The sequence below is a fragment of the Dinoponera quadriceps genome, unplaced genomic scaffold (genome assembly GCF_001313825.1).
Source record: "Dinoponera quadriceps isolate SergipeBrazil2010 unplaced genomic scaffold, ASM131382v1 scaffold2346, whole genome shotgun sequence".
In the NCBI taxonomy this organism is placed as follows: Eukaryota; Metazoa; Arthropoda; class Insecta; order Hymenoptera; family Formicidae; genus Dinoponera; species Dinoponera quadriceps.
The window spans coordinates 293589-308765 of record NW_014556388.1 but is presented as its reverse complement, the minus strand read 5'-3'; the positions used below and the strand labels follow the sequence as shown (position 1 = coordinate 308765).

Sequence of the window (15177 nt, the reverse complement as noted above, 5' to 3'; positions counted from 1 at the left end):
CGTCCCCGAGTAATTCCGCCACGAAGAAATCGTTACTTTCGAAAATAAGTCGTTACTTCCCTGCCGAATCAGAATGGAGAAGCGGATAATAGCGACCTCCGGTCCCGCGGAAGTATCGCATTCCAAAGGCGACCTCGAGCGTCTCTCCTTCGGCAATCGAAGGCGTCGCACGGCCGGCAGTAACACGTCATCGCGTGCGCGCCTAATGATGATGCTCGCGTCGTCGTTCCCGATTTACCCCGATCGAGTGGACCCGTCCAGCGTCGATCCGTCGCGCAATAACCGCGCACACCCGTCCATCCGTGTCCTCGATCACTCGACGCATCACCCCGCGCTCTCTCTCTCTCACTCATCGCCGCACGAATACATGATATGTGCACAGTATGTATATATATATATATATATATATATAGAGATGTAAAAAATATACCTCTACAACGATACCTGGGCCATAAATCTTGTCGCACCAGGTGCGGGCGCCGCGACGCCGACCATCCGCTTCCTCCCACCAGCCGCGGAATCCTCGGATTAGCGCGTGCGTGAACCTTTATAGGTTCCGCTCCGGGTGTGTACGTGGCAGCGTGAGTGTAATGTGAAGCGTACACCAGCGTGCACGTTATCCCGATTGCGACCGATAGAGAGGGACACGCTTCTGTGAAGAAAACCGGAGGGAGAGCGAGAGATCTAGATCATTGAAGAGGGAGAGCGAGAGAAAGAGAGAGAGAGAACGAGACGAGGATTCTTGATAGACGAGGCAGACTGGCGTCCGTCGCACGACGGCTTCTTCTGGTAGCTCCGCTGGAAAAAAGATCGCCCGGCCAGATCGTCCGGCCGCCTCTCCTCGTCCTCGCCCGCCGACCGACTTCGGTGGCCGCGCGGATCGTCAGTCGCGCCGGAGATGCGCCCTCGTGAGGTCGACTGACAGGCGCCATCAAGCTGGAGACCTCGGGAACGAGACTGGCTGGAGAACACCGCGGGAGGAAACGTCGTTAACGTTGTGCGTTGTCGATCGTCGGTTGGTTCGCTCGTCGGTCCGTTCTCCTCAGGTCGCCCCCACCTCCTCCCTCCCCCATCCCCTTCGGCCCAAACCCTCGTCTCGACGTTTTTTTTTTTTTAGCGCGGACGTCTCGGGGAGCGATTTATCGCCGTCCTATTCGGGGGCTCTCGCTTCTCCTGGAGTATCGCTTTCGGCACACGTGACGTCACGCTCGTACCCGGGTTCCTCCACTTGCTGTTCAACTACCCCGAGAGTCGTGAGATACATTCTTTTTTTCCTTTTTTTTTCTTTTTCTGGGGGGGTTTATTTAATTGGGCTTATCTTCGTGAAAGAAAGAGGAAGTTCACTCGCGTGATAAAAGTAAGACCGTTCGATCCTACTTCTCGGTCTTCGGTTCCCGGAGGAAACGCGGTGACCGCGACGATAGAGCTAGGGAGACGCAAAATTCGCCCTGGTGCGCGATCGGTGTTCTGCGATTCGCACGAGAGGACGAGATAAATTCGCGACCCTCCCGACGAAACGTACATATCAGTCTCTTCTTTCTCGTTTCAAACGAAACTCTTGCGGCGACCAGAGCGGTCCCTAACGAGAATCGGGCCGGCCTGGCGAACGAATCGCGGTAACAATTCCCGGCAAGTACGTCGACGCCGACGGTAATTCGCACGATCCTCAAGTGTCCCCGTTGGAGATGATTTGGGTGGAGAAGGACACGGAGAAATCGAACACGTGGCAGGAGGTGTCGACCTTCTACAGAGCCTGGTTGAAGAGTGTGTCCTGCAGCGAATTCGACCACGCCGAGCGCGGAACCGTCTGCTACGTTAAGATCGCTCGAGAGAAAGAGGAAGCGCCGGGACCCGGACTCGACTTCGCGCCTCTCACCTTCCAGAGCCTCTATTACATCCACACCAGACAAGGTTTCGCCTCCGAGGAGCTCCTCGATACATTGCCAACTAATTCCGAGCTAACGAGGGACACCCCGAGTGTCCCGTCGAACGAATCGTTATTTTCCCGTGATGATTGTGATCCCGTGAACATTGTCGGAAAATTCACGCACGATCGTTTTTCGCCTCAGTTTCGGTTACACGTAAACGCTCACGAAGAGAATGAAATTTTGATTTAAAAGACATTTTATTTCTCGATATTTCGTATGACACATAATTTCTCCTGCAAGACGCTAATACTCGTCCCCTTACTCGAAGATGAAGGCTTATTTTTCATGATTCTATAACTGAGATATTTTATTTTCATTTCTCCGACGTCTCTTCCGCAAATTTTCCGCACACGTATTATAGTGGTGAGCGGGAGGTTGCAATACTTTTTTTGGGATAAGTTTCGGAACGCATCGCGTGTTCAAGGAGAATTTGTTTCTTCGTTATTCTCAGGGGATACACCCTCCTCCTCGGATACGAGATGCGTTGCGAAACTGATCGAGAAAAAGTGTTGCAACCTTCCTGTTCACCACTGTACACGTAACAATGGTGAACACAGTTCTCCACGTACAATAATGGCCGGCAAAAAGTGTAGATGCCTAACTAAAAAAAGGTAGAACCAATTGAAAGCTCACGATGATTTTTGCAGAAGCAACGCAGGAAGTGACGTTTCCGCGAAGGTGGAAGGTTATTTATAAGACGCGTAAACGTTAGTTTGTATATCCTCGCAAATATGAAGCGCGTATGACAAACATAACTATTAAGTGGTTATTTTCGATACGGAATTCTGTTTGGGCGCGAAAGCCGCAATTTCGCGTGCTAGTGCCAACCGGTTGCGGCGCACTCGAGGAAAGCTATGTCGCGTAGATGGCCTTGGATTGTGCCTGAACAAACGTTAACGACGCTCTGTGTATGTGTGCTTTCAGCCGAAGTGAAGATGCCTAGCGGAAACGTGGACAAGCCGGTGATCGAGGACAATCATGACGGCACGGTGTCCATCAAGTACGAGCCGCGAGAAGAAGGGTTGCACGAGATTTATGTGAAATTCAACGGCGAACACGTCCAGGGTGAGAGTTAATCCGTTCATTCTCGCGAATTAACGGCGATTACGCAATAGTCGGGCACGATCGATCACACGGTGGTGGTCCATGGAACGTCCAAGAATACACCACCGCGCGAGTCAGCAACGTGCGGAGCACAGAATCCGATTCCTGAAACATAGCAGCTATGTGGAAATTCATTCTCCGTGTAATGGAGGCGCACGCGAAAGCGTCGGTTCGCGCTAATAATAAACCGCCGTCCGGGAAATTAATTCCATCTCGCGCGACTCGCTCGTTAATTTTCCGCTTACTTTCGGGTGTCAATGTTTATCCTGAACACCTGAATGCAATGCCTGTGTTTTGTCGAGATTGATTTTACGCGGCTTGAATAATTATCGTACGGGAGAAATGTTTGCTTGATGTTTACCTGACGGTAAGCCACTGAAACTGTTACGACGAGAGAAAACGAGATTTTTCGTTATAAGGGCCGAATTTGGCTCATAAGAAATTCTGCTTCCTCTCGTCATAAATACGTTTGATTTCATAATACGTTCCTTCTCAGGTAAATTCAATCCAAATTTCTTCTATGTAGATATACATTTTTAAATGACTCGTTCTTCTTTCTTTTTTTTTTTTATTAATTTTTACATATTCTCAATAAATTGTGCACTCGATATTCATGTGCAATTTCGTGTGCAGGTTCCCCCTTTAAATTCCACGTTGACTCTTTGGCGAGTGGGTATGTAACGGCATACGGGCCAGGCCTGATCTATGGCGTTTGCGGCGAGCCCGGAAACTTTACCATCTCGACGAAGGGCGCCGGTGCAGGGGGTCTTTCGCTGGCTGTCGAAGGGCCCAGTAAAGCCGAGATCTGCTGCCACGACAACAAGGACGGCACGGTTTCCGTGTCTTATCTGCCCACCGCGCCCGGTGAATACAAGATCACCGTTAAGTTCGGCGACAAGCACATCAAGGGCAGCCCTTATGTCGCCAAAATTACAGGTATGTGTCAAGATTCTTTTGCATTTTACATATTATAGCGTTTTCAGTATATATTATATGCTTCCTGTCTTACTTTCCTCTATTATATTATACTTCTGTAAAATTATATTAATTCAAAAATATACCTTTTATTTTCTTAATTTTTTCTCGCTAGGAAATTAAATAACATAATGTATAAAACTAGAGGAAGAATGTAGTGTAATAACAAAATGTAATAGAGTATCATTATAAATTATATTAAAACGAATTAATAATTGTTATTATCATTTAAATTTAACGAATTAACATAACTTTTAATTTCACTAAATTATAATTAATTCATTATTAATTATATATTCATATTCATGTATAATTCATATTAATTATATTAAGTTATTTTATAATTCATTAATTTGTAATTATATTCTATTTATTCATTACTATGTTTTTTCTCTATTCTTACATTATATTACTTAAATTCCTAACGAGAGAAAATAAAAAAATTAGAATATTGTGACATCGAGAAGCGATATAAATAAATAGATATGATATAAATAAATTAACGTTAAGCGATATGATATAAATAAATTAACGTTAATCGTCTGATAGATCTTCGCGCAAGGAATCTCATTAAACTCCGCTTCCAGGCGAAGGTCGCAAGAGGAACCAGATCTCGGTGGGTTCTTCCAGCGAGGTGCAGCTGCCGGGCAAGGTATCCGACGCAGACATTAAGTCCCTGAACGCGTCGATCACGGCACCCAGTGGTCTGGAGGAGCCGTGCTTCCTGAAGAAGATGCCGAGCGGCAACATGTGCGTGTCGTTCACGCCGCGTGAAGCGGGCGAGCACACCGTAGGAGTGAAGAGGATGGGCAAGCACATACCGAACTCTCCCTTCAAGATCGACGTGAAGGATCGCGAGGTCGGCGACGCGAAGAAGGTCAAAGTCTCCGGGCCCGGCCTGCAGGAGGGCAAGACCCACGTGGAGAACAACTTCTCCATCGACACGAAGAACGCTGGCTTCGGCGGTCTCTCTCTCTCCATGGAGGGGCCGAGCAAGGCCGAGATTCAGTGCAAGGACAACGAGGACGGCACCCTGAACATCTCGTACAAGCCTACCGAGCCCGGCTACTACATCATGAACCTGAAATTCGCGGACCACCACGTCGAAGGCTCGCCGTTCACCGTCAAGGTCAGCGGAGAGGGTAGCAACCGGCAGAGGGAGAAGATCCAGAGGCAGAGGGAGGCGGTGCCGATCACCGAGGTCGGCAGTCAATGCAAGCTGACCTTCAAGATGCCCGGTATCACGTCCTTCGACCTGGCCGCCACCGTCACGTCACCCGGCGGCGTCACCGAGGACGCTGAGATCAAGGAGGCCGAAGACGGCATCTACGCAGTGGCCTTCGTGCCGAAGGAACTCGGCGTACACACCGTGTCGGTGCGTTACAAGTCGATGCACATCCCCGGCTCGCCCTTCCAGTTCACGGTGGGCCCGCTCAGGGACGGCGGCGCTCACAGGGTCCACGCGGGTGGACCCGGCCTGGAGAGAGGCGAGCAAGGTGAGCCGTGCGAGTTCAACATCTGGACCAGAGAGGCGGGCGCGGGCACTCTCGCAGTCTCCGTCGAGGGACCCAGCAAGGCGCAGATAGACTTCAAGGATCGCAAGGACGGCAGCTGCTACGTCAGCTACGTCGTTAACGAACCTGGTAAGCCGCGGGTGGTGCCTCCTCGCGTCTGTATTAACGCACCCTTTCGCGATTAACACGCTGATGGGCAAAATATCGGGAGAATAAGAAATGTACCAGTAACATATTTACACTGAGAAAAACACTTTTTCCGAAGCGAGGAAATATACGTTTCCTTAGATCCGCGGCTTTTCTCGCGAGCAATTGTTTATTTTATGTTTAAGTAAGGGAATTCAAATTTAAGTATGTCGGCAGTACCCACCGAATAAATATTTTGCAATCTTTCGTTTTTTCTCCCTCAATGCGCAAATCACCGGTTCTTTCTGTTCCCGAGGGAGATGGATTTGCACAGTGTGAACGAACGAGTGAATCTTGTTTTTCGACAAAATGACCTGAGTGGCGTGATCGCGACATGTTTTAAAGAGCAACCAGTGAGTTTAGATTTCAGGCGCTCGCCCGAGACCCAAATCTACGTTTTGAAAGCGTCGACCGATTTTCTTATTATTATTTCAAAGAGCATGTTTGAAATAGTAATAAGAAAATCGGTCGACGCTTTCAAAACGTAGATTTGGGTCTCGGGCGAGCGCCTGAAATCTAAACTCACTGGAAATGCAATGGAAATTCGCAAATTCGATCGTAAATTCGACCACGCAGTGATTTCAGTCAGTGTCTAGAGTTCTATGAATAAGCGCAGTCGCAACGTCACGGAGTCATCGCACGCGGTAGGGGTGGTGTCTCGGTCGCTAATTTGAAAGAGCAACTCCCGAAAATTACCATTCCGCGAACAGGCCAGCGGACTGTCACGGTAAAGTGTTAATAAAATGCTGCGAGGCGACGGTGAGAGAGATAGATAGATAGATAGAAAGAGAGAGAGAGAGAGAGAGAGAGAGAGAGAGAATGGCATTCGCCAACGTCGATATACCATTCTCGCTCGAGCCGTCGCGATCGTCATGAGGACGGCCCGCGCTTTGAGACATTAATGCCGGTCCCTACGGTATTTACGCAGTTTCGCGCGCGTAATAATCCACTTCGCCGTCTGACGGATCGAGCGTTCACGCCGTGATTTACGATTCCGCACTTTGTATCTGGATTATTCTCGCCGCGCTCGCGCATAATCGATTGCGCGCCGTCGTCTGCGAGTGAGTCACAAACGCTCGTCCAAAATTATCCGCGCGGATTCCGCGGATTGCCGATGGATATTCGCACGAGCGCTAAATCATCCAACTGACCGGCCGTTGGATCTCATCGTGCTCCGTGTAAATCATCATGAAATGAAATCGGGACGAAACGCAGCATCATTTTATTCCCGACAATCTCGTATCTTCGATAAACGCGTTAACGCGAAGCGCGCGAGCAATACGATCATTTAAAACACGATGCTACTGATTTCTCGAAATATGACAAAATCTCTTGGAAACGGAGACACTTTTCTTCAAATGTCTCTCCCGATACTCGATTCACGAGATCGTTTCACACGTCTCCTCTATTCATTATATAATCTGACATGTTTTCCTCCGGTCGCGAAATAGCCGAGATCTACATTGGCGTTAAATAAAAAGACAAAAATTCAACCATCTTGATGACATTTTCTTGACTCGATACCAATACGTAATCGAAGAGAGAAGGCAAGAATAACATCTTCTTTCATATTCGGATCACATAAGCGACCCGATATTCGCCAGACGAGGAGCTTAACCGAAATTAGACTAGCGCGACCGACTCTGGATCTCCAACGTTAGGTAGTCCGCCGACGAGTGCCCGCTCTCTCTCTTTCTTTCACTAGATTTTCGTCAGATTCTCGACACTAAATTCACCCTGGGAGATCGCCACTGAAACAACTACCATCGATGATGGGACACCCTGTATTTACGCGCGGTCGGATTTACGTGTGCACCGCGTATTCGCGGACGTAGATCAATGTCGGTCGCCCACAACAAGTGTTAATGAATCGTCCGTTCGAGTAGCTCGTTGTTCGTCGTTATTCCACACCTATCCCTCTTCCCCTTCTTCCCTCCCCCTCCTCCTCTCTCTCTCTTTCTCATTCCTATCCACTCTGTTTATCGTCCAGCTCTCTCTCTCTCTCTCTTTCTCTCTCTCTCTCTCTCTCTCTCTCTCTCTCTCTCACACAGTCCCGATCCCAAAATATCACCGTCTATATTTGTTAAGGTGGATCCATATTTTGGCTCCGGTTGGCCACTCGCGGCTGGACGCGGATTACCGCGATGGTTATATNGGGGGGGCACGGGGGCGCGAAACGGAAACACGAGGGGGAGGGAAGGGGAGAAAGCTCGCGGACGAATCGAGATCAGGATCGACCCGAGGAAAAGTAGTGGTACGCGACCAACCTTCGGCTGCAGCTGCGATCGCTCGTCTCCTCCTATTTCTCTCTCTCTTTCTCTCTCTCTCTCTCTCTCTCTTCCTTCCTTTTAGTTCCTTTTCTTTTTCTTTCTTTCCACTCTCCTTCCATTCCTCCCCCTCCGATTGAACCCTTCTATCTCTTTGAGTATCCTCCTCTTTCTCGCTCTATCACTGTCTCTCTCACTTCGCCCGCCAAGACTCCCTCTGCTCCCTGCTTGACGTTGGGGATTCACTTCCGGAAGAGAAACCCGTGACGTAGTTCGGGGTCTCGATGGCTACTTTCACAGCCACCACGCAGATCGTTCTGGCCGGAAACGAGCCGCAGGAGTCTCGGGAAGACGATGGTTAGTTTCGGTAATCCGTTGAGCGGACGATGTGCTCGCGAGGTTTCCCCTCGATTGTGGAGCGGAGGACGCAGTTCGCTCCAAACGCGATCTATTTAACCAGCCAGTGGCTCGCTTGGAAGCAGTTAACATTGAGGATACTGTCCATTCACAACTCAATGAATGCCAGTTGCAAAGTAACATCTCACGATGTATTCTAATTCTATTTTTCATCACTAAGTTGTAAATTCATTTCGACCAAAATTTACTGCTTTAACCGAAGCCACTGATTTTTCTAATGGGACCACTGCGAAGAATGAGATTCTGTGTGATTCCAAAAGCCGATGAAACACACGCACGTTCAGCCTTAATGAAATTCCAGCGCATGACATTGAATTTACCGTACATCGAGCGTGATCGGGCTTCCGAACGCTTGTCGAAGGACAATCGATGTTTACACCTGCATTCTCACCCTACGTTCTCACACGTAATCGCCACGTGCCGTGGTTTGTTTTCAGGCGAATACAGAGTGGGAATCAAGTTCAACGATCAGCACATTCCTGACTCGCCGCACAAGGTTTACATCTCGCCGGCGATGGGCGACGCGCACAAACTCGAGGTCGCGCAATTCCCCGACAGCGGAGTGCAGCCCGACAAGCCGTACACCTTCTTGGTGCGCAAGAACGGCGCCAAGGGTGAACTCGACGCGAAGGTAATCCGCTCTTTTCCGCCGGTACAACAAGTGACTCGAGCGGCCGTAACGTCGGCGTAATTTGTAATAAATCTCTTTGCGAAAGAGAGGAGGAGGAGGTGGAGGAGAAGCGCCGTAAATAACTCGCGCTTGTGAAACGACGCTGCCACATCAGACCGCGTAGGTGGAAGGACCGCGAACGTATTTTTACTGTGCACCATGTGTACACAGTCGAGATGAGTCACGTGGAGGGTATCTCAGCGCGGTGAAGCAGCGTCTTCGTCGTGCTTAATGGTTCCCTTAATGTGGTATCTCGCTTGAAAGTCGGGATGTCTCCTCTTTAGCTTGATTCTTTGCGGCCTACCGCTTTCGTTTCGAAGCCATTCAGGCCCACAATATTATATGAAGTATCCAACATTCGAACAAAGTGACCGTAAAAATCTCGGATTACGTCAGAGGAAAGAGTAGACTGGACGTTACAATCGTACGGTGTCGACTGAAAGCAATAAGAACGCCGATAAATTTACACGGACGAGACTCAAGTGAAGACATTACTTCCTGGTGTACTAAGAAATACTACGACACTTCTTTGGTTATTGCGAAGCGAACTTGTCCTTGCTGTCATGGCGACGGAATCGCGTCTTACCATAGTTAGTTTAACGCAAAACACGCTGAACGGAATGTGTAAAAATTGGGAAAAGAGTACACCTCTTTACGAAAAGAAAGCGATTAAAAGGAGAGAAGACAAAAAGAAATAAGGTAAAAAGAAGTAAAGTAAAAGGAGAGAAATTTCTTCTTTTTAATGACATTTTTCTACAAGTCACTTTTGTACTACTCCTTGATTTAACAAATCTTTCGGGGAAACTGAAAATAGATGAGTAACGCCGGTCGATTTGTCACGCTTCCAGATCGTCTCGCCGAGCGCCATCGAGGACGACTGCTTCATCCAGAGCATCGATGCGGATACGTACTCGGTGAGGTTCATGCCGAGGGAGAACGGCATTCACCAGATTCACATCAAGTTCAACGGGGTGCATATATCCGGCAGTCCTTATCGCATCAAGGTCGGTAAGGTGGACGCTGATCCGGCGGCGTTGCACGCCTACGGCAATGGTTTGAAAGAGATCAAGACCGGCCAGAAGACCGATTTCATCATCGACACCTGCAACGCGGGCAGCGGCGCGCTCGGCGTCACCGTCGACGGGCCCAGCAAGGTCGCCATGGACTGCACGGAGGTCGAGGAGGGTTACAAGGTCAGGTACACGCCCTTGGTACCAGGCGATTATTACATCAGCATCAAGTACGACGGCTATCACATCGTGGGCTCGCCGTACAAGGTTCCTTGCACAGGTGTGTGTTCTTATCGTGTTCAAGATACGTCATATGATTGCACGTGGAGTACCGAGAACGCTGAAATTAACGTGAAAGCAGCGTCAAATTTCCACTAAGCATTGTTATTGCGAATCATCGTTGTTATTGTCATTATCGTCCTCATTAAAACAGATCATATTTTCTTCCGGTTTCTCGGAGCTCAGATTTACGCTATTTTCAGCATTTCGCAGAGACACGATCGATTTTTAAATGCTTAATAATATAGTTTAAATTTCACATATGTTATAAGTATCGAGTTGTATTTTTCTGACTAAAGTGTACGCGAAAGTAACGATTGCCGTCTGCTATAGGTACGGATTTGGCTGAGAGGGGCGCACAAGAGACAAGCTCGATCGTCGTGGAGACCGTGCAAAAGATATCGAAAGCTAAGCAGACCGGCCCGATATTGCCGTTGTTCAAGTCCGATGCGAGCAAAGTGTCAAGCAAAGGCATGGGCCTCAAGAAAGCTTACTTAGGGAAGCAAAATCAATTTACCGTCAACGCGGGAGATGCCGGTACGTTCTGTCGTAATCATATTTACTGTCACTTTTATGCCACATTAATCCTACTTTTGTATTAATCCTACTTCATATTTATTATCACACTGAGGGAAAAACATTTGGTATTTTGTAATTATAATCACCATAGTAAAAGAATTATAGTTGGGTCAATTTTTTTATAGTAAATGTTACTATAGCATCAGCAATAATAGTGTATCGATTTCACATTTATCATCAATTTGTCGACGGATTTTTTTTTTACAAGTGAGCAGCACCTCAATCTGCCAACTTTCGAGGTTTGTGCCGTTTAATTATTAACGATCGTTAAATTATTCATTATTGATATCACGATATAAGAAAACAGCGTCTCGTCGGTTCGTTAGATCGACGAGATCTTCATTACCGTCGTTACACGAGTAACACGAGCATATAATCGTCGCATCGTTTAATTAACCATCGCGCAAGGTCGGCTCTAATTGACGCCGTAATTGCAGGTAACAATATCCTCTACGTCGGCGTGTACGGGCCGAAGGGCCCGTGCGAGGAGGTCTACATGAAGCACACAGGTCGCAACAACTACAACGTGAGTTACCTGGCGCGCGATCGGGGCGAGTACATCGTGATCGTCAAGTGGGGCGACGATCACATCCCCGGCTCGCCTTACAAGGTCGACGTTTAAGCGTCCGAACGCGTCCCGGCCAGTTGCACCACCGCAGCCGCGAGAAACGCGCAGGTTGCGCGGCCCGTTTCGATGCAAATTGGATCGCTTTGATCGGCCAACGTGCTCGTCGACGGAAATAAATCGAGATTCACCGCGCTCACAGAACCTCCTGACATCGAACCGATGGCGCGAGAAAACCGCAGAAAAACGTCTCAGAGAAAGCCGAAAGGCGATCCGGTCTGCGCCGGGAAAGGCTGCGCGTCGCTCGATTTCTCGAATAGCAGTTACATCCTGAAGACAATTCTGTTGACACGATAAAAAGAGAGAAAGAATCGCGAATATATGAACGTAACTTCTTGCCGATGTAGTTGATTCGCTCACCCCCTTCGCGGTCCCGCTCCGGGGCCCGACCATTGACATCTTAGAATTGACGATTTTTCTTGAACCCGATGCAGTAGTGCCGCGCCAATAGATGCGACGAGGAGCTTAAAAGGGGCGATCGAGAAAGAGGGACACACGTAGGTCAATTACACGTTCGTTCGAAAACACCAATTGTGCCTTTGATTCGACGTAAAAGTACACACTCCGCAGAGTCCACACACCACACGCAGACATGCATACACACACACGTGTGCGAAGAGACACACGTGCAAAGACACACGCGAGAAGACGCGACCACCAGCCACAAGTCAGATTCTGAATATATTACATTATATATTATCGGTTATTAAGTATAGATTAAATATATTGCAATTGATTATATTATAATGATAATATAGAAGTTAAATAAATAATATATTTATTAATATGGATCCTATATTCGTTTTACCATCCTTCCGCGCGGAGAGATGCGCTCCCGATCCGGTGAGAATTAAGGCTCCAGAGCAGCCGCTGCGTAACCGTCCTTGTTTTGGTGATTGCAGGAGATAACGCATGCCGATATTGTTTGCGTTGTATTTCCAAATAAAAAGATGTATCCGCAAAATAACATTTGTGACAGATTCAGCAAACTTGTAAAATTGGACGAACACTTTTCTCTTACTTGAACGATCAATAAGTGGTGAAATTAACATTGGCGAAATCATGAGGAAGGAGGCTGGAAAAGAAGGTTCCATGTCAAATTGATTTTGTGACTTATTGATTGTTCGAGTAAAAGAAAAGTGTTCGTCTAATTTTAGTGTGCTGAATCGATTGCCATTTTCTAGATTCGTCTTTTTATTGGAATAACGTAAAAAATTTTGGCATGCGTTTTTTCGTTTCTGACATTATTAAACAAGGATAAGGATTGAGCGTTAAAGAAGGCAGAAGGCGGAACGCATCCTCTTGGACTGCCGAATAAAACCGATTTATATTGCATCAACACCTGTGCTTCACAGCACAGCTTATCGTTCTGCAAATTGATCTTAATTTTGACGATCCTCGGCTTGGTACACTGAGAGAAAAATATTAATTTAATACTTGTAACTATAATAATCATAGTAAAAGAATTATGAGAACTATTTTTCCAGTAGAATTACTACAACATCAGTAATAATAATCCCTTACATGCGAATGTATATACTATTACTATTATGATTTTTACGGTGAAAATCATAAGAAGAATATTGCCGAGGCGAAAATGGCTATAATTTCTCTCAGTGTAGACTTACAAGGTACTTTGTATCGAGCGATCGTGTGCTCATTACATAAAGATAAAAACTCTCTGCTCTCTTACGTTTTTTTCTCATTAGCGTTACATAATTTCACGGTGTTCTTGCGCACTTAACGCCGAGCGCACTTGGCGCGCTTTCCGCTTTTTGTCTTATTGAATAAGATCGCGTGTCGAGATAGCCGGGGAGAGAATTAATTCGATCGGATAAGCGGAGCGCGTTAAGTCGCAGCGCGACTCGATCGTCGTGTTTCTCGCGGATAATAATTTATTTCGCGCATTTACGCGAACAGAAGCGGCCTTTCCGTTTTGCAAGCGCGTTGAAAGCGGGTTGCAGCCGTCAGTGTCATTTCGCGAATTAATGTCTCGACGGCACCCGCTTGGGCTCCCGCCGGACGCATTTGCATACAACAGGAAGTGCACCGTGGCTAACTCTGTCGTCGTCATCGCCTGTATCGCACCTGTAGACCATGAATAACGCTACAGCTGCACGCCGCATTTACAATAGCATTAATTAATCCGTCAGCGTGAACTCACTTCTGCGATATCTCTATCGGTAAGTAATTGCGCATATCCCTTCTCGTAAATGGAGAACTCGGCTCGGCCTTACCTCCTCGATGTGTAACATCGATATAAGGCCTGCCCCGAGCCTCGATGTAAATGTGACGATTGCCCGCCGCCACTTTTAAGGCAATTGATCGCGGCGAGGAAATGACGGCAGACCGTGTAATCGCTTCGCTTCGAGGTAAAAACGTCGCGTTGAGTTGTACAAATCGTTACCGAGTCACTTGGACGGAAACGGAAGTGTTACGGGAGAACGTTCTTCTAACCGCGAAACGCGGAATATATACACGGATATTCCGCGGAAATACGTGTAATTACCTTTGGAGAAGTTGGAAAATGCAATCGGTATAGTTGTCAAGTTTATTGATTAAACCGTCGGCGTAATTAATAACGGTGATGCAAGAGTTCTCAAGGGAGTCGCAATTTCTTCGAGGAAAACTATTTGCACAGCCGGACGTCAGACGACGTCGGAAAACGTTTTAAACGTGCTTTTATATAAATAAGTCCACGCTATATACAGATTACCTTCGAGAAGTCAGCTCGAATAGGTAAAAGTAATCAATTAAACTGAAAATGAAAGAGAGAAGAAGAATAAAATGTAATCGATCCTGTCATCCAAACGTAGGATTACGACTCCTTATCAGAGTTTCCAGATTTTATTATTAAATTCTCCTAACAATCATAGTAAAGTTTAATAAACGTACACGGAGCAAAAAATCTGTTCGCCAGAATGGAAACAGCGTTCTGGTTGAAGGAAACAGAATTTCTGGCTCTTGTGACCCAAATATGATTCTTACAGCCAGAAATCCCGTCTTCTTCAAGCAAAATGCATCTGGTTGTTCCCCCTTTCTGACTGATGTAACCAAACTTTTTCTTCCGTGTACGAAAAGAACCATCGTCCTTCGTGCAAGAGTAAAGAAATCATCTATCAGGAACTAAAAGGAATAGAAGCTTCATGTGTCGCGGTCCACGAGCGAACTCTTGATGCTCAACTTCCCGGTGAACCACACCGATTGGATCCAAAGCTGCATCCGAGTGACTACCTCCTAGCTGTCCGCCGCGCTCTTATTATCACCTGCAATTACCTCACGCGAGCGGAAATCGAATTTGACCCGTGTAAATCACCGTGATCTGTGCGCGGAAATATTCGGTCGACTGCACCATGCCCGTTCTCAGTCCATGCACGTGCATGCGAGCTCTCTCTCTTTCTCTCTCTTTCTGTCTCTCGGGAGAGAAATTCATAGACAGAGATAGCAAGAGCGACAAGACAGGAAAAAGGGAAAAAAGACAGGAATACGAATGGGAGAGAGAAAGAAAAGAGAGAGAGAGAGAGAGAGAGAGGGAGAGAGATTGGAGGGGGAACGCTGAACGACGCGGAAAGGAACGACGTGAAGACACCGCGAGGAATGCGCACCTGGGCGCTCTCTCTCTC

The 15177-nt window shown here is 47.3% G+C and overlaps 1 protein-coding gene across 10 annotated transcripts in view; it reads left to right on the top strand.

Moving 5' to 3' along the window:
* The window catches only part of LOC106747268 (filamin-A), a 63804-nt gene extending 51514 nt beyond the window's left edge, over window positions 1–12290 (top strand). For 6 of the 10 annotated variants that reach the window (XM_014624631.1, XM_014624632.1, XM_014624629.1 and 3 more), the window contains 7 exons: window positions 2853–2993; window positions 3666–3968; window positions 4595–5650; window positions 8829–9022; window positions 9910–10351; window positions 10684–10887; window positions 11367–12290. In XM_014624631.1, coding sequence (XP_014480117.1) covers window positions 2853–2993; window positions 3666–3968; window positions 4595–5650; window positions 8829–9022; window positions 9910–10351; window positions 10684–10887; window positions 11367–11551 — 2525 coding nt within the window. In that variant the 3' untranslated portion in view covers window positions 11552–12290. Of the gene's footprint in view, window positions 1–898; window positions 1016–1571; window positions 1912–2852; window positions 2994–3665; window positions 3969–4594; window positions 5651–8828; window positions 9023–9909; window positions 10352–10683; window positions 10888–11366 lie in introns of those variants that run through there. The other 4 variants (XM_014624637.1, XM_014624636.1, XM_014624635.1 and 1 more) reach the window with 4 other exon arrangements.
* Window positions 12291–15177: the final 2887 nt, after the last annotated feature.